This window comes from Rhyacophila brunnea, unplaced genomic scaffold (genome assembly GCF_057557595.1).
Source record: "Rhyacophila brunnea isolate RB1 unplaced genomic scaffold, BYU_Rbru_1.0 scaffold_16, whole genome shotgun sequence".
NCBI classification, from domain to species: domain Eukaryota; kingdom Metazoa; phylum Arthropoda; class Insecta; order Trichoptera; family Rhyacophilidae; genus Rhyacophila; species Rhyacophila brunnea.
In genome coordinates this window covers 11,796,100-11,821,574 of record NW_028232816.1, presented here as the reverse complement: position 1 = coordinate 11,821,574, position 25,475 = coordinate 11,796,100, and the positions used below count along the sequence as shown (strand labels likewise).

At 36.0% G+C, this 25,475-nt stretch overlaps 2 protein-coding genes across 2 annotated transcripts; both read left to right on the top strand.

Moving 5' to 3' along the window:
* Positions 1-2,524: 2,524 nt before the first annotated feature.
* Positions 2,525-12,831, top strand: Usp14 (ubiquitin specific protease 14). Its single transcript, XM_085944112.1, has 11 exons — positions 2,525-2,698; positions 3,895-4,073; positions 4,254-4,361; positions 5,563-5,674; positions 6,572-6,842; positions 7,423-7,579; positions 8,026-8,091; positions 9,228-9,410; positions 10,480-10,603; positions 11,099-11,302; positions 12,505-12,831. Exons 1-11 carry the CDS (start codon positions 2,683-2,685, stop codon positions 12,597-12,599), a joined length of 1,515 nt encoding a protein of 504 aa, XP_085800238.1. The 5' UTR covers positions 2,525-2,682; the 3' UTR covers positions 12,600-12,831.
* Positions 12,832-13,162: 331 nt separating this feature from the next.
* On the top strand, positions 13,163-25,324 carry LOC147074387 (protein sneaky-like). The gene is made up of 10 exons (XM_085943957.1): positions 13,163-13,301; positions 14,130-14,301; positions 18,069-18,139; positions 18,698-18,861; positions 20,938-21,127; positions 22,216-22,403; positions 22,768-22,983; positions 23,578-23,786; positions 24,338-24,600; positions 25,143-25,324. Exons 1-10 carry the CDS (start codon positions 13,163-13,165, stop codon positions 25,322-25,324), a joined length of 1,794 nt encoding a protein of 597 aa, XP_085800083.1.
* Positions 25,325-25,475: the final 151 nt, after the last annotated feature.

The window sequence follows — 25,475 nt, the reverse complement described above, 5'->3', positions numbered from 1 at the left end:
TATTATTGGTTGCTAAGAAGGTGGTCATAGCAACTAAATTATTAATATATACTTCCGTTACTATGGAAATCAAAATGAAATGTAAAAAATACATTTCAGTATTCTATATTTGTTTGTTTTTATTTACTTCATAATATCAAGTACAAGTTTGAGCATATTGAGCATTCAACAGACCATTCAACAGAAAATTTAAAAACGTTGTATATAAAAAGTTCTTTTTATCTTGTAATTATTTTTATATTTTAAAAACCTTCTAAAATATTGTTAAGTATAAGTGTTATATCTAAGTTATGATGATCTGGTTCTAAATTCGTAAAATTAAAACCAAAAATTACTCAAAACATTAGATTTATCAGATTCAAATCATTATCTACTCCTACATGTTTCTTATTTTTATATTTTATTTTAAAATTCAAATTTATTTTTGTAGTTGGGTGTAAAGCTTCCTTTTGCTAGATATCTGTGTACTTTTTATTTGATGTCTTCTGAAAATTAGTTGTGAAGAAACAAGATTTGGCTTAGGTAGATAAGGAAGGCTACAGCATTAAAATTTCGTACAAGAGATCCACAATCCACGGAATAATCTAACAATATGTAAATTTATATGTAATACCTAGAGTGTAAATAAATTTATTATAATTAATTCATTCGGATAAATAAAGTTTTGACGCGTGCAATTATGTTTTCGTTACACGCGCGCGATCGCGGCGGAGACGCCTTCAATTTTCAAATCAACTGTATTTTATGATTAGAGGCTCCTATGTTCTAGTACACGATTATGATAGCATTGAAGATACCCACAGGACCGGCCCGCGAACTCGGGCAATCCTCCGGGATGTCTAGATTCAGGAAAACAATATATATTTTTAGAGAAAGTAAAATAATTATTCATTTTCACTCGGTTGGGTCTGGGCAGAATACAAAATGAAACGAAAGCATGGTCTAACTAGGTATTACCTAAATTATTTCACTGTTACCAATCAAATAACTCATATTTAAAATCTGTGGGTCTATTCTATTCTTATCGACCGCTAAAGTGATAAAGTGATACATATTATCATACTTAGGGTAGGTTTGTGTCAAAGTATTAGCACTTATTGCAACAATAAAATTACAACCAACTTATTGTAATTGTTACAATAAGTGCTAATAATACTTTGATACAAACCTACCCTAAGTTTGATAATATTTATCACTTTATCACTTTAGCAGTCGATAAGTATAGAATAGACCCTCTGGAATCTGAAGACATTATACCTACCTAGTTTCCAGTTTTATCAGAATATGGTAATACCTAAATGGCAAAAAGCTGACTTACTTTGATCAACGTATTTTTACTATAACCTAATTACAAACCAGTAACACCTTGAAAACTTTTGAGAGAGGATGATAATATAAAAAAAATATGACAATTATATTTATAGGTAGGTACTAACGTAAACACCCAAAATATAATTAAAATTATGTACCTACCTATGCGCATACTGAAGGCTGTTTATCAAATAATAAATACCAATCCAAATCGCATAAAACTGTATGAATTAATTCTTAATCGGAAATCCATTTTTAAAATCAGAATCCACGTGGCTGGAGCCCAACAAGCTCTACCTCCAATGTAAAAGAACATTTTATTATAGAACCCCTTGGGAGCGTGCCACCAAAAATACGTTTGCTTGGGACAGCAAAGTCACGGTGCGGCCCTGGTCACTCATCCACGAAATTCCTTAAACGTTCGTTTTGTATACAAATTATGCTTTAATAACTAAAAAAATGTAACATTGAAATATTTACGAGCATTAGATACATTTTCTTGGTTCATAATATTTTTTTATTAATTAAGAAATAATAGTACTTAATACCTATTTAACTTACCGATTTAATCTTATTCATTATTAAATATGACACATTAACAGGAATAATCATTTAAGTTGACTAGGTACTACTATCTAATTAGGTACCTACATTGGCAGATAAGTTAATATTATTTCAGTGATTTCAAACCGTTTTTAGTTGGCGGAACCGTTTTAATATATTGTCATTTTTTCAACCGTTTAACATTATATTATACAAGACGTGTATTTTGCGGTACCTATTTTATATAAATCTATTCAATAATAATCACCAGGATCACACGAATATTTTACCTACTCGGTATTGAGACCCTTACCTGCGACCTTAGATGACCAGCAAGTGATGATATCTAATCGTCACCCCTTCTCGCTTCCAATTTACGTTGTGATCCACGGACGAAGTCTAGCAGCACGTAGAGTAAAATATTATAAAACATGTTTGAAATCCAACGAGCCTGGTCTGCGGATTAAAAAGTCCTCAGATCTGGGGTGCTCCACGCGAAAATAAAGTCCGAAGACTGTAAATCATCTGACTCGCGTGCCAATGGAGCGCTGGCATAAACGGCAATGGCCCAATCTTACCCTTTTTACGGTATTACTTAGGGAAAATATACTTGAAAAACAGCAGCACTGGATTTAATGTTTAAGAGCCACGTAGGGTGGCAACACAAGGCAATATAGAAAAATATAGAATAGGTGGCGATTGGCGAATAAATACAACAGAAAGTTCATCGGTTGAAGATTTTGACATATTCGGCGTGTTTATTAATATTATAGACGCAAAATTTGTTTCAGTTTTGAAAAAAATAAGAAAGAAGGAGATCAACTCACCATGCCTCAATATTCAGGTACTCGCGATTCTGCGCTTGTATGTTAAAAATTGCAAAGTCACCGGGTCCGGCCGATAGGTTATGTCAAATCTGTAATGTCATTCTATACTCGACGCTAACGAAAACAATGTTTTTTCAAACGAACGATTGCTAACTTTTAATTGTTTTATATTTTATTTTATTCTCGATTCAGGATTACGCAAACTCGGTTTTCACCTCATCCAATTTCGATAGTTAAATTATTTAAAATCAGTTGCGACTTTGTGCAAGATTTTACCTCATCGTATCTTTTTGAAAATACGAAGGAGATAATACCACGCATACAGTAAAATTACAGAAAATTTACACCTCGAATGGTACCTTAAGTCACTTTACAATATTGTAGAAAAACACTTATTTTCATTAACATGTTTATTTATATTGTAAGCTCATCTTAAAAACCCTTGAAAAACCAAAATTTGTTAATACAACCTCCACTCTGGAAACCCGTATGGTCCTGGTCTTATTGAATATTATTATTATTCAATCGTGGGATTTGAATCTGCATCAAAAACGAGCAATCTGACCTTGTTCCTATACGCCAGTGGCGAAGGGTGGAGGTAGGCTGTTAAGATCCACCATAAATAGTGCACATTAGACTTTGTCAGTCATACATATTTGTTTTCATTGAAATAATACTACAATTTACAGATGGTCTTGATTAGTTTTTAAAATTCAATTAAACCCTGCGACAACCAAGCCATTATAGATAGTAATCAAAAAATACTGGTCTATAAAACATCTAAAATTATGCAATTAAATCATATATAACTTTGGATATTTATAGATAGAATAATATTTTTTATCTATTATAGTTTGGTTTAGGCAGGAATTAATAAATTTAAAAAAATGAACCAACAATATGTATAATATGTATTCTTAATCCAACGAAAACAAATAAGTATGAATGGAAAAGTGTGCACAATTTTGTCGTATCGCCCAAAATATACCAAAACTGTTATGGTTTGGTTTAGGCAGGATTTTTAAAACTAACCAACACCATCTGTAAATTGTAGTCTTAGTTCAATGAAAACAAATATGTATGACTAACAAAATTTAATGTGCACTATTTATGTCGGATCTTTATAGCCGCCCTTCGCTACTGCTATACGCCATACAGCCTCACCCGGCATATTGTTAGATTTTTTAATTATCAGTCTTTGAATGATTTTCAGTAAAAATAAAATGGGGAAAGGAATCTTTCCAAGGAGTGGAGGTAAACACGGACGAGGACCCCATACTGTTCAAGGCCCAGATATTTGCTCTGACGGGCGTGCAGCCCGACCGACAGAAAGTAATGTGCAAGGGTGTCACGCTCAGGGATGAAGATTGGGGGAACATCAAACTTGCCAATGTGAGACTGACAATGTTGCACTTGTTATCTATGTAATATATTATATTGTTTAAGTATGTGGATTAGGTTACATAATAACTATTTTAATTAACGGCCTCCTGACTATATTTGGCAGTCATTAAATATAATCATGTACTCAAAGTGAAAAGAAGTGTAAATGATTGCGATTAAAATAATTAGGGAGCGATGGTGCTGGTGATGGGCAGCAAAGAAGAGGACGTGCCGGTGGAACCGGCAGACAAACCTAAATTCCTGGAAGACATGACCGAGACTGAACTCGCTTCCGCCGTAAGTCTCACATTTATTTACTGTTCATAAAAAAATTGAAAAAGATTATCATCCGCTATATTGCTAATTTTAAGTATTTTTGACAAACTTGCACATTATCGTAAAAAAAAATAATTTTCATTTACTTGTTTTCGACGAAGCAAAATTGTATTGAGTGCTGATTATCTATGCAAACACGAAAGACTAGCAGCATAAAAAATTCTTATATTCAAACTATAAAATCAGTTTGCTATTTTTTGTATGCATGCATTTATTCCATAAAGCAACTATTTAATTATTTAAAGTTTATATTTTTTTTTTTACCATGTCGATCCTAATAAGATCATAATATGGGCCTCCACAGAGTGGAGGTTTGTATTAACAAATTTAGTTTTTTTTTACAAGAAATGGATGTCGGCCACTTGCTCAACCTATTAGTTCCATACCTACTTTGACTCATACACAAATTGAAAAACAATATGTGTACTTGCCAGATCCAGGATTCGAACCTGGGACCCCCGATGCTATAGGCTGACGCTTAAGCCACGCCGCCATCGGGGGACTATTTAATTACATATTAACTAATAATATGTAATTATTTAATTTATTATAATATTCTGCAGTTTTCATACTTCCGTCATATTATAATTATATTATCATGTCAATTTGAATATTTTCAAAGTTTATGAAAAATGAAATTCACAAAATGGCAACATTTTCGATTGCTATGTTATTTGTTGTTTCACTAAACTCTCTGGATTAGGTTCATAATTAGTTAGTCATACATAAAACCTATATCTTTGCATTAGACCTTAAGTATTATTCATTCCTAAATGTAGCCTAGCTTGTCAAGCGACCAACCCAACGGGTTGGGCGAACAGCGAACAACTCTTAAAAATTTTGTTAACCTCTATCCTGTAAAGGTCCATATGCTCCGCTCAAGAGTGGACATGATAATGTACTTTATTATTACTTATTCCAAAATAATATAAATGGCGTACATAAATGCGAAACGAAAAAGGCGATAACTCTTAAAATGTAACATTGAGTTAAATATGCATAAATGAGAAAAGGGGCGAAGAGTCGAAACAATGTCTGATATAGTACCTACATTTCACAAAGAAACATTGAAGATACAAAGGTTTCCTGAAAAGGGGTGATCTATACTTATCTCCCTTTTCCTTTCACTCACAGGTTTTTTAACGATTGTGTGATTTTGCAGTTCGATCTTCCAGCGGGACTGACTAACTTAGGAAACACATGTTACATGAACGCCACCGTCCAGTGCCTCAAGACTGTACCCGAATTGAGAGACACTCTTCAAAAGTTTGAAGGTGATTCGCTTCTTTCAATTGTAGTACTATTTCATATTCCTAAATATTGATGAATATCATGATTGCTATTAAATACTCCTGCTACTTAATTGTTGGGTAAACCGTGGGTTCAAATCCCATTCGGTGTAAATATTTTTCAAAAAACAAATCTGAAAGGTATGTTTCTGACGGCGGTCTGTGTTGATGTCTTCCTGTGATTACTTACTTAGGTGCATATTTACACAGGTATAAATTTGCACGATTCTTTATCTAAATAATTATTGTTAATTGTATACACCAAATACTTCATTTGGCCAGTGATTCCCAACGTGGGGCGTATGCCCCACCGGGGAGCAATTTGAATGTTTTGGGGGGGGGCAAAAAAGTCATCTTGAAAATCATTTGAAGACGAAGCATAGCACAAGGATCGCACTAATTTTCTTCCGAGTTCTACATGTAACGTAATATACATATTTACTTACGAAAGTTAAATTAAATATAGTATTGCCTTTGTGCATTTTTTATTTGAGAATTAGGTAACTATAAAATTTTGACCCTCATGAGATTTTTGAAGCGTTGAAATGGGGGTTGGCAGAAATAAGGTTGGGAAACACTTTAGACTGATTACATTACTGCTATGTGTTTTCTCTCAGCCTATTTAATCCATTGGTTAATTAATCTTTTATCATCTTCGCAGAAATTGTACAGTTTTTACAATGTCCGAGTGACAGCTCCAAGATACCATCTCCAGAAGTTCAATATGTTTGATTGACAATGGTGGGCATTTGCCATCCCCACGCCATTTCACAAAACAAACAAACAGATATGTAAAGGAGCGCTGCAAAGGCGTGTGCCTTGGATTTCCTGAAAGAGTGAAAAAGTATTAATGTTACATAAATGTTACAATCATCACTTCAGGTGGCAGGTCAGGCGAGATGGCAGGCACATTGGTCGGGGCGCTGCGGGACACGTGGCAAGCCATGGAGGGGGCGGCGCGCATTGCTCCTCTCACCCTGCTGGCTGCGCTGCACTCCGCCCTGCCGCGCTTCAAAGAGCGCGAGGCACGGGGACCGGGCGGGGCGCAGGGGGCGGGAGGCGGCGGTTGGGCGCAACAGGACGCTAACGAGTGCTGGACAGAGTTGGTTCGCATGCTTCAACAGAAACTGCCTTCATCCAAAGGAAACAGCGAGTGAGTGTCCCATATGTATCACAATATCTAAAGAGTAATAGGTACCTACCATACTAATAGGATTAATACAAAGATGTCGATAAAAACCTTCTTTATAAATAGAGCCTAAATGTATGAAATGGAAGCAATAAAAAGACCTCTGGTCAACTGATCGGGTTAGCTGCATGTGACCACGTTTTAAACTCATTTGAAGAAAACTTCAGATTTTAACTATAATGGGGCGAATCACACATTACCATCACTATGTGCTGTCACCGTATGTTTGCGCTACCGTAAAAAACTATGCAATGTCGTTTTTCTTAGTATTTAAAATGTTCCCGGACTGATGTTCCCATCCCTTAGCACATTTTGAACCAAAAACATATATTGTCAGTTGACAAAATCTGCTGATATGGCTAAAACAACAACGAGGTTACCTCAAGCGTAACACGGTACATCATCAACCGCAGGAGCCAGTAAACGTTAATTTTTCTAGAGGTTTTCGAATTTTCAACTCATGTAAAAACCGCATGCTCTTTGTTTTTAGCGGTTTGGTCTATGGATTTTCTGATGTATTAATGTTGTTAATGTAATGTTGCAGGACGGTGATTGACGAATACTTTGGTGGGAAGCTGGACACGGAGATGAAGTGCGCGGAGAGTGAGGAGGAGCCGCTGGCCACGGGCGAAGAGACCTTCCTTCAGCTCAGCTGCTTCATCTCACAAGATGTCAAATATCTGCAGTCAGGACTGAGATCGGTGACTATTGCTTACCATTTTGATAGCAGTTCTCATATTCCAATATGCAAGCCTCTGGATTCGATTCCTGGTGTATTTCTCAAAGCCTGGCTGTTTTTGTGATTGCTTCAATTCGACTACTATACTACTGTCACATATATATATATTTTTTTTAAATAACACCGTTACCAATGTCACTTTTAACATTTTGTCAAGGCTGTCCTTTGCTCAAGATATAAATCCATAATCCTCCGCCGACATGGATGTACAAAATTATGTGGTGTGTCAAATACCGCTCTATCTCCGTTTAATAATATTTCATTTGACATGATTTTAAAAACGTTGATAATTTTTTCATAACTTGAAAATGAATTTCGAAAATATATCTATTTAATATTATGTATGTATCTTTCGAATGAATCATATTTTGATTATGAAATATATCATGTATGTTTTTTTTGTTCCAGAAAATGCAAGAACAAATTACCAAAATGTCATCTGTATTAGGTAGAGACGCCGTATTTACAAAAACAGTAAGGAAATATTTATCATTTGGTTACCTTATTTCTGACAGTACAGAATAATCTGTCATGAAAATTTTGTGGGCCATATTAAAAACATGGCTATACTATAGGTCGTAGGACATGGGGCCCCCAACCCTGTTTTCAACGGGAGCACATTAATAGCCAAAAATGGAATGGCAGGCAATTCGTTTTTACATTAGATATTAACTTAAGACAGACATTTTTGACAAATAAATATTATAAAATTAATCCGACCGGGGGGGATAGATACTTGATGGATTTGAATTTAAATTCTAATTGCTTTATGTTAGTCGTTTTTTGCGACCCATGTTTCGCCTTTTCACCAACGGTAAATGCACATTGGCAACAAATACCGTTAAATCGTGCTTATATAATAATTTTTTATTCAATAAAACAAGATAAAATCCTTATTACCTACCAAATAAAATGTTGGGAATTTAAAATAATTATGTTCGACAAACTGCAATATGTCGTCACCCACCGATTTGGATAAATTGATATTTTTGTTGATTCTATCGAGGAGTTTTAGTATTTAGTGAACCATTAGCTAATGAGAAATGTCACTAAACATACCTACCTACTTAAGGCTATACCTCAGTTGAGGCATGGTCTAAAAAGATCGTGGCTAGGCGATGCGCGGATTGCGGGTCGCGGGTGCAAATGACGCATGCCGAACGAAATATAATTTGTCATATAAATCCAACATGCGTCCATTTAATGTTCTGTTTATTGTTCTATTAGTAACAATAATAATATATTCATTGACATATTTTCTTTTTAAAGTAAATGGGTAACGTTTTCAGTCATCTTTAGACGATTTAAGAATTAATACCCCCATCGCCATCACGAAACAAATTGACGTATTCACACCTCGACGTTCGGTCTCCGAGTGCAAGCGAGTCCAAAATTTTGTCGCGCCTATAGTTGAAAATTATTTGCCGTTTCACTGAAGTATCGCCTTAAGGTTAAGGTATAATCCAAAATCGGTAAACTAAATAGATCAATGGCGGCACCAAAATGCCAGATTTTAAGAAGATATATTAGTTAAACATACATAAAAATAAAATGGAAAGTTGCATCTGACAGCATGCTGATTGATGATTTGTTGTGTGCACTCGTTTCAGGCCAAAATAAGCAGACTGCCTGCGTACCTGACAGTTCAATTCGTTAGATTTTATTACAAAGAGAAGGAGGCGATCAATGCCAAAATATTGAAAGATGTCAAATTCCCCATCGACCTGGACGTATATGAATTGTGTTCATCAAAACTACAAGAAAAACTATCCACGATGCGAAATAAATTTAAGGTAAGATTGATCATTCGATTACGTCACTATCATTTCAGGCCAGCCGGTGCGGGGCATTGCGCACGGATTCCACATTTCCTTACGCTGTTCGCCCATCTTGTTGCCATGCTTTTCTTTTGGCCTTTTAACAGTATCTTAACTGTGGTCCGTTTGATTTACAATATCCTCCATACATTTCCACACCAATACAGCAATTGCCTCCATGACTTCATGATATCAGGCACTTTTAGACGAGGCCAGTCTAATCTGAACTCAATCAACAAAATTGCTTTCGTGACTTCACACACAGACGTCATTTACCTTAATATCAACTGAAATGTGAAAACATACAAAACTAGTTAAAAACCATTCAACAAAGTGTCGTCATACGAAGAAGAAACACTTTTGCTAAATTTTTCTTCTTTCTTTCGACCATGTCCGATCCTAATAGGATCATATGGGCCCTCCACAGAGTGGAGGTTTGTATTAACAGATTTTATTTTTACAAGAAATGGATGTCAGCCACTTGCTCAACCTATTAGCTCCATACTCTGACTCTTACACAAATTGAAAAATAATATGTGTACTTGCCAGACCCAGGATTCGAACCTGGGACCTTCGACACTATAGACCAGCGCTTAAGCCACGCGGCTATCGTGCATGTGGTTTTTTTTTTGCTAAATAAGTAAGCAAAAAAAATATTTGGTTTATCCATCAATCGGAAATATGTATATCGATACAGAGTACATCTATCGTTGCAAGGGTTACTATGGTCATACGTCACTGTCATGATATAAAACATAGATCACCCACAATAACGGCAAGTTCATCCAAAAGTGATAAGCATACGGCGTTCAGTTGAATGTCAACTAAATTAGATAGATAAAGTTGACAAGCTGTGATTGCATCGAGTTATGTGTGAGGCTGGCGTATATGATTGTGAAAATCCAGATGCTCAATTCAATAAAATGGAAAACATTTCTACGATCTTTTGGGGTAACCGGTGACTGACGGTTAATTTGGGGACATTGTGTGTAGACATCAGCAGTCTGCGTGATGTCATCGATCTGATATAAATTATTTCTTTCAGGAAATAGATGAAGCAAAAGTAGAAGCATCCCTGAGTTCTAAAGGAAAAAGTCAAGGAGACTCAAAAAATCCTCCTCCAAAGCGAGACACAATCAAAACTGTTCAACCGTATTCATTTGAAGATGGTGGGTATAATTTTTACGAGATTTGCCAATTTTAATTCAGTCACTGAGAGACCTCGCCTTCTAATGAATTTAGAATCAATCGTTCTGTTCAATACCGAATGACAAAACCTAAATTAACAAGTCGACTGATATTTCTTTACTTTACCTGTATTGTTCCGTTGAGAGTTTTTTTTTTTGTACACAATTTTACCAAATCTTTTCACCTGTTCATCTGCAAGTCACAGCTCTACTCTTGTACCGCTCAGATTATTGTACCGTTATGTATGCAATGTCCTCCTGAACGTCACAACCGAGTACAATTTTACTGTCCCTTCAATTGGACAAAATGGAATCATATTTTTCATCAATAATCAGAATTGCATTTGCTCGATCATCCGAGGGAGGAAGGGAATAGCATAATGAAGAAATTCAGATGTTTGTCAAACCAAATTTAATATAGTTATGGCCAACAATGTTTTTGACTTCCGACTGTATACTTTGCGATTTGTGATTCAGACGTGGGCAGCAACAACAGCGGCTACTACAGCCTGCAAGCCGTGCTGACGCACCGCGGTCGCTCCTCATCCAGCGGTCACTACGTGGCTTGGGTCAAATGGAAGGGGGCGGGGGCGGCAGGTGTCGACCCCTCTTGGCTCAAGTGCGACGATGATGAGGTCACGGCTGTCACGCAGGACGAAGTCTTGAAACTCTCCGGAGGCGGTGAGTCCGCATTCCAAAATGATTTAATAATTCCAGAGTATTACCGTACGCGGCCTCCGCGTCATGGGAGTTTCTTTCTGGAATGCTCCCAGCACAACTTTGAAAGACACTCTTCGTTGCCCCATAGTGAACAACCGAAAGGACATGGGCGAGAACCGTGTGCTCATTTAACACGCAATATGTAACTACTTACGAGTGCGGCAGTTTCTTGTCTCATGTCTTGTAAGTACATAATATACGAGTGTTGAATAAAAAATAACTATAAAGTACATAAATGAGACTTCTACATATTTTCAAAAACCTATATGAGGCGTCTAATTCCAAAAAGCGATAAGTCCACATTTGGTCAAAATCGAGAAAAAAATACGCACGTATTCTTTGTGTAATTTTACACAATATGTATTGATCTATAAATTCCAAAACGCGACATAACCCTACGAAAAAAAATATTTTAAGTCTGATTTATTACAAAAAGCGCCAAGTCCATGTTTCATATTATTTAAAGCTTGGTTGATTTCACGCGTGTTTAAGTCAACCAATAAGGAAACGTTCAATATTGAAAAGGGCGTCTCCCATGCTGTAGCATCTGGTAAACTTATGACAGTGCCACGGAAATATGTGCCTTATGCGGGATAAATTAAAAAGTGAAGTACAAGTAGCGCTAAGTCCAATTTTATTTTGCCTATATTTATTACATTTAAGAGTTTATCGGCTGAAACAAATTGCCATTTGGTTCTAATTTCGACATAGAATACAACGGGAAAAAAAATCTCACATTAACACAAATAATTGAAGCTAGAAACATAAAAACGTTGTTTCCCGATAATATTGAATTATCGACTTGTCGCTTTTTGTAATTAGACGCCTTATATATTATACATGTCCACATAATATGGTCAAAACCTAATGAAAAATACATGAAAACTTAATATCTAATTTCACATAATGATCTAGGTATTTCTAAAGGCATATGAAAAAATAATATATTTAAAAACTTAATAGCTTACGGAAACCGACAACCTTACTAAAAAGATTTGAACAAATGCCGATATGTCCAATTTTATTTTGCCATATTACCGGTTGTTCGGCTAATAAAATTTGTTTTAATTTTATTTTTGTAAAAGAGATGTAATTAATTATTGTCTATAATGTTAGCATGTTTTTAAGCTTTCGCCGAATGTTCATCGTCATATATTTTACAGGCGACTGGCATTGCGCGTACGTACTGCTCTACGGCCCCCGAGTATTAGAAGTGGAATCAGAAAAAGAAACACCCGTCGAAATGGACACGGCATAGCATTAAACCGATTTAATAATAAGTTAATTATATAATTTGAGTCACATATAATTATGTATATTTTGTATTTTTTTCCAATGTCACAATAAGTTCTAAAATTTAAATCAAATATGGAACAAATGAGCTCTGTTAAAACATCAGTTATGTATGTTCATTCATTTGGTGAAATGATATTGTGTATAATAATTTGCGAAATACCCAATCTGTTTTATAATAAATAATGCTACAAATATTTAGTCGTTTTGATTTATCAATACCCTGTCTGATGGAATGTTAAATTCGGTTCTTTCATTTTTAAAAACATCCGTTTACAAGTGTTCTCCTGTCAAAGTTTTGCTGCTTTCTGACGCAAGAAAGTGGCGTAAAAGTAAAATAGTCTGTCGATTCTTTTGGGGATTGTTCGTTGGGATTCTCTTTAACAGGTTTTTGATAAACGGATTGAACTTTCCCCCGCTCATCGAATTCTGTGTGTCATTATTCATCTGCATAATCCTAGGTAAGCGTAAGTAGTTTGGCAAACGAGGATCACTCGCCTCTATATGTTTTTAATGTTAATTATTAATATGTTCAACCATTTTTTAGCTGCAGGAAATGCTATTTCTATTCAAACCCGTTGCATTACATCACTGGTTGTCCCGTCTCTTCTTGGAAAGTCGGGCAGGAGCGTGATTAAGGGACTCATATTATCATACATTGTTTCAGGTACAAACTGTTTAGTAATAAAAAATAATTAGGAATAAATCGTCGCTCTTCAGATAAAAGTCACCATCACTGAAATTATCATTTTTAGATATCGCTCTATGAATTGAATGATGAATGGTAATGATGCTAAAAAGAATGTTTGCTATCGGCTTTTCCGGCAGAATCCGACGACCGGTTTGACAAACGAGTCGCAATGTATTTAGATCGGCATCATTTTTTACTCTGACCGATGTTTGCTGTCATCTAACCCTGACATTTTTCAACATAGTTACCCATTTATTTGAGCAGCGTTCGCATGCATACACCTGACAGTGCCCTTTACCGGTTTACACACGTCTGTACCTCCTCGGAGCCGGAGTATATTAAGTCCGACTTTATCAAAAGTAAGTCAAATAGAGATTTTTTATCAAATCTAACAGGTCCAATTCACACTTTGAATCTATTCATAGCAGAAACCTGAAATTATTTAATTAATAAAGCCGTAATTATTAGGTACATTAAAACATTTTTTGAACTGTCACCGCGTATTTTTTTTCCTTCTGCGGCGAGACCGAAAGGAAGAATATACAGTGACAGCCCAAAAGTCGATTACGATTATAAATCTTGTTTATAATTGGTCCTTTGAGGAATAATTGGCACAATTGATATATTGTAGGCTATGAACCCACTATCGTGTGTGGGACCAAAGGACCGAATGCTATAATCCGATATAACTGTCAACATCCCCATCTTGACTATACGGAATTTACATATTGTAAACCTCATAATGGAGTTTTGCCATGATTACGCTCAATTCAATCAATCGTTGAAAGATCTGCGCGTGTCTAGGTCCTTTGAGCAATGTGATCAGCAACGGGAATGAAGTGGTGAATGTGTTCACGTGCGGCGTTTCTTTGAGGTACAATCTGACACAAGTAAAGTACGAGTTGATGCTTGAGCCGTTCCAACAAGCCGTACTCGGAGCTCACCTTGACTCGCGAGAAATAGAAGAAACAGTCAAGTACGTATCTGTCAACATTATACCGTAAGGATCTGGACTGTATTGTACGACAACATCTTCTTGGCTACGTGAAGGAAGACGCTGTTGTCGACTAAATGGGAGGAGCTTGTTAGTTTATAATGGAAGTGCGGTTAAAAATGGGAGGAGCATGTTAGTTCACAGTTTTAACACGTAGCCAAGAAGATGTCATAGAGTAGTGCAGTGCGAAATGGAATTTGGCCGCAACATAGTATCCGCTTTCGCAGATTACCGCCCGGGTATCAATTTCGAAATATTGATACTTTTATGAATTTTTTGGAAAATAATGCAAAAATGAAGATAAAACTACCCTGAATAGTGTAAATATTTTAATGCATTGTAATTGGCATTTGCCAATTCCCAGAAGGGATAAAATATAATGATCTGATATTGGATACAAAAAAAAATATTGATACTTTAACAGCAGCTTTTCATCTTACACACTACATTTTACAGTAGTGTGATGTTGTCTATACAAATACACGTTTTGCGAGATGCAGAGAAAGAATGGCAATAGTTTTACCATTTCCATAATTCTAATGGGTGCGATCGGACCGCAAATGTGCATCGGTTCTCTGATCGATGCTTCTCATATAGTGGGACTGAAAGGAATGCATCGGAGATAGGGAGGCCTTCACCCTGCTGCCCTGCTGATGACTCCGCATAATTTAACAACGATCAGGACCTATGATAGTAATCTTTAAACCTAAAAATAAGACAAAATCAGTCATGATCGTATTGTAAATTATGAAGACTAAGTACCTAGGTCATGGCCCCCACAAGGGGGGGGCTGACAGGGTTCTAGCCTGGCGGCCCGGGCTCACGAAGGGCCCGGCATGACGAGTCGACCAGACAAGTGAGATAAACACATCAAAAATTGCTCTAATAGTAAATTTAAACGCTATTTTACTTCAATGATATAAAAAATTTTAAATATTTGATTGTATGATACAATTTTTAACAGTGTGCCGATACTCGACAACTCCATAATTTAAATGGATGTAAGTACACATTAAAAATACAAAATATCGCGTAAAATACACCTTAATTTTACGCGTAGACCATTTGGAAAACGTTACTGCAGCTCGTCATACTGCCTTTACCCTTAGCGATAGGTAGAGGGCCCACATCAGGATGTGGGGGCCATGACCTAGGTACATAGGTACTGTATGTATATTTATATTCCAACCGAGAATTGAAAGTCAACATTATTCAAGTGCTAATATAGTTTATTATTATAATAAATTTATTCCAATGTTAATAAAATTTAATCTATTCACATTACAATGAAATCTTTAAGGGCGGACGTGCTCAGCGTGGGTCAAAATGGAGATTTTTTTCTATTTTCAAAGCGTGATCCTGGACATACCTTAAACGTTGTAGATAATCTATTTGTATAATTTTGAAGCCTTATTTTGAAGCGTTTAAAAAAAAGATTTTTTTTTTCGGTTAGGTACATGTTCAAATACGCGTGTTAACATGATCTTACTCCCTACTTCAATTTTAGTTTGTCAATTTATGGCTACGGCCGTATGTTGTATCTTAACCACTGGGGGATGACAAAAGAAATGGCGTATTTCAAAAAAACACTACCCTATTCAAAGGTCAATAATTATTATAAAGCAATCATTATTCATAGGATGTTTATCACACTTGAATGGTCAAAGACATAGCTTATAATTAGTATCTTTAGAATTATCATCAAATGTGTTGATCTTGCCGATTTTTTGAATAATAAAATGCCTAATTCTTGTCAAATTTGGGATCACAGAGATTATCAATATAATTTTTTATCGTAAATATTTTACTAAAATTATCTCGTCATAAATTATACTAATGGTTTTATAAATGCGTTTAAAAATTAATAAACGTAAAAAATCTTAACACCACTGCACAGTTATGTACCGAAATATGACTATATTCTAAAACATTAGAGCGAGAGGTTTAAAAGAATACTATTTTATGTAATAAAAATACTTTATGCAGTCATCAAATGTTTAAAATAAATATAAAGGATAATAAGGCTTCAAAATTATATAAATAGATTATCTACAACGTTTAAGGTATGTCCAGGATCATGCTTTGAAAATAGAACAAAAGCTCCATTTTGACCTACGCTGAGCATGTACCCCCTTAAGGGATCACAAACTGCAAAACCTGCCTTTTCAAACACTACTTTCTTTTGATATTTTTAGAGCTGTTCAAGATATTGTTAACGTCATCGGCAAAGAAATCGATGATAAATCGTATTACGCAAAAAAAAACGATTTCATTAAAAAAACAAAAAATATCGAAGGCGTCGAAACCACCACTGCCACTTTGGAGTTAGTATTTTGTTTTCAATTTATTTTGTGTTAAATGTTTCAGAGCATCCGTTTATTAACAGACAATTAACAGCGGAATGAATTCACTTCATTCATAAAGTTATTATGTACCTACTCACTGCGATATTGAAGAAAATTGATAATCTTCTTCTTTGGCCATATCCGCCCCTTAATTGGAGCATATGGACACCACACGGCGCCTTCAAGAATCCCCGTCGCTCGCCAGTCTTTTTGCTTCGTTCCAGATCAAACCAGCATCCCATAGCTCTGCCGTATACACTCTGTAGATAGTATTTAGCGGCCTTTCAGGACACTGGAATCCGGTCGGCTTGAAGAACAGGCAAGCCAGGTTGAGGTTCTCTTCTGGCATTCGCAGCACGTGGCTGAACCAGGTCCAACGTCGCCTCTTCACTTTCAGCACGATGAGAGGCTGCTTGGTGCGATAATCACCGATGCTAAAATAATTATAATTGTTTATGGATAATGTTCCATAGTACCATGGATTTGAGTGTCTCCATTGCAATTTTTAATGGTTCACACTATTGACGACAAAGAGGTTGGACGGATCGACGACAACGATAGATCCAAGCCTGAGGTCTCAACGGGAATCGTACCCGGTCCCTGGTATGAAAAACCAATCCATCGAACGAGAGCCGCCTATGCATTTACAGCAGATTATACAGGTTACATCGTTGGATTTTTCTTTCAATCCATTCCTGAATAATACAGTAAACAAAGAAATGCTTAAAAAATCTTGGAATTAAAATATTATAATCTACAATGATTTTTTTCATGCTGCAAGAGAATCTCCCCCCACCTGCTAATTTATGGCTCTCTTTCTCATAGCCTGAAGACGAGACGAGGAGCCTAGTATGTAAATGTCAACTTTGATTTCAATAATGTGCACCTGTTTTTAACTAGGCAATAGCAGCTTAAGCGTCGGCTTATATTGTCGTGGGTCTCGGGTTTAAATCCTGAGTGCGCGAATACACATAGTTTTTCAATTTGTGTTTGGAGTCAGAGTATAGACCTAATAGGTTGAGCAAATAGCTGACATCGATTTCTCGTAAAAACAAAATCTGTTAATACAACCTCCACTCTGTCTACTAAACTGCCACAATCCAAAAAATGTCAAACACAGAAAATCAGCTTTGAAGTTTTTACCTTTCGCATTTTTGTACTGTGTTTTTGAAATATGTTTAGATGTTGAATGAAGTTTTGACTTGAATTTGATGACTTGTAATATGAAATTTTCGGTACATATACTATGAACGATAGACAATGAAACGTAATTAACTCAAAACATGTAAATTTGGACTTGTGGCGGTTTGGTTGCGAGGATGCGATATGATCCTTTCAGGATCGAACATGGTGAAGTAAATAATAAAAAAAATATGTTCTTATTTTCTAAAATACCATTTGCAGGAATACTCACCGAGTAGATGAGGGGTATCGAAAGAAACTCGAAAGCAAATGTGACCAAATCGTTTCTAAAGGTGATTTGAACTGTCAATATTTCTATCTAATATAGTACCGAGTACCCCAATATAGATTCTCTACGAGTCCCCCTGTATAGTCAAAAGCAACAATGTCTTTGATGACAGGGTTAAATGGATCACTAACCTAACCTGTCAAGTGTATTATTTCGAATACCTATTCACGAATCGCTTTTATGGCATAATATCTAAGAAGACCCTTTACCAAATGCGTAAAGTTGAGTCAACGCTTCTGGTTACACCGTATAGTACCTTAATATCGACTTAATATTTGGACACAGCATTACACACAGAATTTCAATATTTTAGTGGAAGTGAATTTATAATATGTTCCCTTATTGTAGTGTATGTAGAATTCATTTTTCAACCATACAATGTATGGCAATATTACATGAACTTAGCATAGACATGATCTTGATGTGCAATATGCACCCTTGTTGCAATGTAGATTCATTTTTCAACCACATGTATACCATAGTGACATGACGTATTGAATTTGTAATGAATGGTTTCAAGCCAAATGACTATGTATAAAATATATTGTTTGCATGCGGGCAGCTGATGAAAAATGTAGAGCCGTTTTTTCACGCGCCTCCGACGACTGCCACAAAACATATTCGTGGATTTCCTCTCTGTTCGTGTGCCTGCCACTACAGCTGGGCGCCGTTTGCAACATCGCCCAATATCTGGAAGGTTTCAAAATGTGCAACGCCAGCGACAAAGTGAGATAGATTACATATTCAACCTTTGTAGAACACCGCCATGTATTAATAAATTAAGGGGCTGAGGGCATGAATCACCATATTATTGAGTGGATTGACTATACAGTTAAATATTATACAATTGTAAATACTACATAACTATCTTCAACATTCTGTAAATAATGCCGGATTCACACTAGATTTACGTGTCATGTTGTGACGCAAACTGCTAGACTCCGATCTCATCAGTGCCCCCACCACCGTTGTGACGCGACACTCTAGTGTGAACGCCGTTTTTCTCTTGTCTTTATAGGCTGACGAAATGGTGTATGCATCTTTTCTATGTCGTTCGCAATAATAGAATGGATTTCTTCAAACTGTACCTTATTCATTCTAAAATATAAGAAGAATCTTCATCGTCCTCGAGTTCTTTCACAAGACGGTGAAATTCTCCTTTATTCCCTCTTAGTTTGTTTATGGGATGAACCCTATGTCTTTTTTTCTTTTTCCCCCCCCTATAAGTTGAGCTAACAGAAGAAAAGCGAGGTCTTCTTCAAAATCACTGTCTGAATCGGAATCTAACATTTTATTCGTCCTATCGTACCAAAATTCAAAAATGATTCAAAATAACATCAGTAGGCATCACAACACGATACATAGATGTGTACGCTAGCAATAACATCAGAACCCATCACAACACGACATGTAAGTCTAGTATGAATTCGGCTTTAGGTTGTACTCTCAACAGACGCAATATTATTAGTATGCCAAGAAAAATATTGACAAATATTTCTTTACATTTTTTTATGTGTACACTCGATTGATTAATTTGCAGAAAAGGGAGTTTTACATTTGATTTAATAATATACATGTGTTGATGTATAACGGTTTATAACTCAACTTAAATACAGTCCTCTGCCCGTCAATTACATATTATCTCTTGCGGTAGGATTATTCAATGCTTTTATTTTAACATAATACGAAATACTGGTGACTCAGAGACGGAATATCAGCCGGAGAAGGAGAGCGGAAGGAGTCTCGAGACTGCCGAAGTTCAACTGCAGCGCCATAAAAGTTGAAATATCAAATTCAAATTTATTTATTTTACATATAATGAACATAACAAATTACCAATTCAAAGCGTTCACGACATGACATAAAATAACTGTTAATTTTTAAAATAAAAATACAGAGAAATGTGATTTAATTATACGATAAGTAATAAAATAAGAAATAAAAGTAGATGGAAGCACACAGAGTGAACTATCGATAGACCCTATCTTAAAAACTTATAAAACAACGTCCACCTAAATTCAACTCACGTAAGTGGAATATATCAATATCCGAAGCGATTTAATTAAACATGGTTATTGCCCTCCCAATTGGCATCACCAATGGCAGGTTAGCGTGAACCTATATCATGGAAATTACTTATCACGTCATTAAGTCAAGACGTTAACAACATGACATTTAGATTTTAAAAGTACATAATAGAACTGTGACATAAAAAAGCAGTGAGAGAAGTCGATTGAGTTAAGCAAACTGTATTAATTTAAGAAATTAAGGATTAATGCCCACAAAATTGACCGTTCATACTCGTAATTGAAATACATTCGTAACTAGGGAATCCAATCCCGGGATCGCAAACAATTTTCAATACCTATGAATCCCGAGATTAGTAAACATAATCCCGAATCCTTCGGAATAGATTTTTTTATCAATCACAATCAATTAGTATGTGTACAAAATTATGTTAGTGAAGTGTATGTAGATACACTTCACTTCACATGTCACAAAGGGAATCGCCGGATGCTCAACGGATAATAAATAACCATTTTTTGTTGTCATACGCAATCGTAAGAACATCATAAAAATAATAAATTCATTCACTTAACCAGCTAGACGCCACTGACGTTCTGGCACGTGAACGGCGTCTAACCGCCAGTGCCACGGACGTGCATTGGGGGAACAAGCTTTTAATACTCCCAATTTCTTAAAGTAATGAAGGCACTCTGATCGACACCAGCAAGAATGGTTGAGTGGTAATTTACACCGCTCACTGTGTTTGTACATCACTTAATCATTTATTGTTTCCAGATTGACGACGGACTCGGTGAAAACTATCTACGTTTAGTGAACATGAGCGAATCGCTCAATAATAATTTGAAGCCGGTGGACAAATATTACAAATTGAATAAGCCAAAACAATTCATTGATCTGCACGACACCCGCGAGACGTCCAAAGTTATTTTGAACGAATTCAATGAAAAAAAGAGTGCATTGAAATGTCGGTTTATATTTTCCAATATCTACTTTTGAATAATAATATAATGCAAAAAGCAGACTTCCTTGGAATAATCGGGTGCATAGAATATTGCACGGATCTACATAAACACATACTTGTCCTGCACTCTCTGACAGAGTCTTAGGAAATCATCATACATTTTTTCAATGAATATGCGATTGATAATAATCAATTTTACACTCTCGTCGCTGTAGGATTGGTTTGTCGATCCGAGACGAAGAACAAATTTCATAACCCTATATTTAAATACATGGAGATATTTAAATTGTTGTTTTTACAGCATATGAATGATGTATTCACTACCATTACAAAGTAATTTAAAGAGAAGGATGGTTCTGGTCCGTTTAGATACAAAAAAACATTCTGCATTAAAAGGTCGATTTTGACAAAAACATATATTCGACAAACCAATCCTATAGCGACGCTCTGTTATCGGAAAACTTCAAACTCGATCAGCTATAGCTGAAAGGAGGCAATAAACTTCTTTAGCAATCCCATAACGTTTTTATCATAGTCTGTCTACAGAAAAATTTATAATGGTTTTGAAACAAAGTTATTTTTGTTAATTGTTCTTTAATTGAGTCATTTACATTGACAGTTGTTTCGGACTACAAACCCATCTTCGGAACGGTCGACTTTAACTTGTTTCAAAACCATTATAATGCATACTTAAAAGCCAGTTCAATTAATATATTAAGAAAAAAAAATGTTTTTGATAACAAGGAATGCATTGTAGTCATGTTCATGACTTCTTTTAGACATCTAACTCTACTACAAGGCTAATCATTTATCTCACAGAACAGCGGGAACTGATGAACTTGCAATGCGAAATAGCCTGCAGCTAATTTAATCATCAGTCCTTACTACATAACATTTTTTTCAGCTCACTTTCATGTAATTAAATAAAGACAAAATTCAAAATCTTTAGTAGTGTTGCCACTAATGTTCACCGAATCCAATTATTCATAACAAAACATCCACAGCTCTCGCCCTCATCTATTAATATTTCACAAAATTAAGATTAAATGTAAATATCCTATAATACTCAATAAAGTTCTGTTTTCCTCAAGATATATTCAAAATTATGGACACTGCGCTGTCATTATTATTTCTACGAGTGATCGTGGTGTCGCAAACGTACCACGATGATTATTTGACGAAGATAGACTTTGATAATATCTATGTCACTCAATATTTCAACCAAATCGATGAAAGACGACGCGTTGCCGGAAAGTATACCATTTTACCACTGAAGAAGGTAACTACCCTTATCGAGTTATGATTACTCGTGCATAACAAATTATTATTATCAATGACCGTATATTAACACAATGCTTACGGGCCCTTTTAATTAATTTTGTAATTAACGTGTTAATTTGCATTTGAAAAGTAATTAGCAAAAACACAATTTTGTGCGGCCCGTAAGCTATGGGTTAAGATTAGGATTCTGCATAGGGGCATGCAATATTCCCTTCTTTCTTTTATATGTTGGATACACGACAACAAGCCAAGTTATTCTATCTATTTGATGACTTTTACTTTTACTTACCATAATATTATTTATTAGTTTCTTTATACGCAGCCTTTAACTTTAGATAAATGATTAATTTTCGTATTGGTAGATTGAAAGGAAGAAATTTGTCAATTTAAACTCCATACGGTGTCTGCAAAATGAAGGGCGGACATTTTTGAGTCAAGTGGTAAAACTCGTTTTGGAAATGATAACTGCCACAGCGGTAGTCCTGCTCGACCGAATGTTTTGCGAAGCGTTGCAGATGGTGCGGCGACACGCGACCGTTGAATACTCTCAAGCAGGCACTCACACCATCAATCTAGAGGTATCGTATACTCCATGTAACACCATATTTTATAGCTACAAAACGTTGTTATTAAAGTTTTAGTCATTCATCTTTTCCTTTGTTACTTAACTATATGGATTGTCATAAAGCGCCTCCAAAAAATTCTTTGCTCTGCCAATCTTCTTAGACCTTTTCAGGTTAAGCCAGCATCCCGTGTACATCCTGCAGATGATATTTAGCAGTCTTCTGGAACGCCGAAATCCTATTGGCTCGTTGAAGAAGCAGACCGGGTCGATACTCTCTTCAGGCGTCCCCGTAGCTTTTGGCCGTGTCAGGACCAACATAGGATCTTGACCTCAGATGCAATGAGTCGGTGCAGACTCTGCTCTCTCATCGCCTCATTTCTGACAGTCTTGCCACCGCATACCCAGTACCCTTACAACACAAAATATATTATGTAAACTTAATTGATTGAAAAATAAAACATTCAAAATTCAAAACACCCCCCTCGGGATCCGAGCCCGTGTATCAGCAATAAACTATGCTAACCTCTGCTCTAATAAGAATGACACGAACATAGTACATTGTGCGACCTGATGATGAAAATGTTTCAAATCTCGTTGTCATTTTTAGATAAAAGGTTCAGGAATGTTGGCAAATCTCGTTCGCTCCATTCTCAAAGGCTTCAACATCACAAAGACCATGAAAGCGATGAAAACCAACACACGTTGCCTGCCGATGCCCACATACACGTCGGAGACAATTTTGTGCAAAATATACGGCGGTTACTTTTTGCTGCTGCTTTTAATACTACTGGATGTGTACACAAAGAGACTGCACAGGTGATCTATACCTTCTTCAATGGTCTTAGCTGAAAAATCTTAATTAATTATATTATGGACCTCAACAGAGTAGCAGTTATGAGGAACGGTTGTAAGTCATTCGCCCGATCCACTGACTAAACACACATTTTCCAGATACATACGAGATTCAAACTCGCACCCTATTGTTTTAGAGACACGAGTGCATGTTATTATATTAAGTAAAATAAAACAAAATATTTGTACTTCAGCCACACAATTTAGTCATCAGGACTGGTTTCATCCGCTTAGAAAAACTCTGTGGAGGCCCATTTATGATCTTAGAATTGGACATAGTGTAATAATAAGATATTGTTAGCTGATACAACAAATACAGTTTTATAGCTACATATTTAGAGAAACAATTTAATGATAACAGTTATTAAATTTATCAAGGATGAAACTAATTAAATACTTTCGCCTAGCCTTTCAGATTAGAGGACGGCCACCATAGTCCAAAGCGTAGGGCACAGGCTTCTCCGCTAATTAATCAATATGCCAATATTTATCTGTGTACCTACACTGCTTTTTAGAATTGTCTGCGCATACTTCTATCCGAAACGTGAAAAATGCAGAACCCTCTTCATTTACAATGAGTTTCTAGTGAAACGTTCAAGATTCTTAAGCAACCTCAGGGAGACAGTGAAGATTATTCGAGAAGAGCATCACCTGGAAATGGAGCATGATCTGCTCAGGATATTGAGGTCAAGACACCCAAACACCTTCGGATGGCTTCGATCCATTGAAACATGGAACAAAAAATGTTTTCTCTGCTCCGAACGACTGCTGCATTACGGTAAATTCCTATATTATAATGTCGATCCTTTTATTTTATAAATAAGTTCAGTTCAAAATATTATGAAACCTTTTTATGTTAAAAAAAATATATTTTTCTGGTTCTTGTCCTTCATTTTTTACCAGCATCTTGGGAACAACTGATGCCTGACTAGAGCTAGAATACATACCTACCGGTCTAAAAACTTTTCCGACCATGTCCGATCCTAATAGGATCATATGGGCCTCCACTCCACACAGTGGAGTTTTGTATTAACAGATTTTGTTTTTACGAGAAATTGATGTCAGCCACTTGCTCAACTTATTAGGTCCATACTCTTGACTCATACACAAATTGAAAAACAATATGTGTACTTGCCAGACCCAGGCTGGGACCCATGACGCTATAGTCCGACCTTTACACAACATTAATGAGAATGATTTTTTCAGCATCTCACGCATTTCAACAAACATCTCCATTATGCCATTCGCCTGACAGGTTTTATAATGCGTCAGTGTCTCTTGTCTCGCAAAGATAACTCATCTATATTTTTATAATTATAGGAAGACAAAAGAGAGCGTTTCACGATTGCAGTTCACCCGAATGCCATTTCATTTATTGCTATGAATGCTGGATGGATGTGAACGAAGTTTGCTACGCTTGCGAAGAACTCTCGGAGACCGGCCGTAATCATTATACCGACTCGGAATCGCAAGATTTTCCCTCACCCACTCATAGCTATTAATTAGAAATAAAACCGTTTGTTATTGAAACTCAAATGTCGTTTCATTGTTGTCGAAGAATTGTGTGGTTCATTTACTTACATATTACTCGTTTAGTCCATCACATAAAATGACAGATTTAGCAGAACTTAACCTGATCAGTAGCCAAAGCAT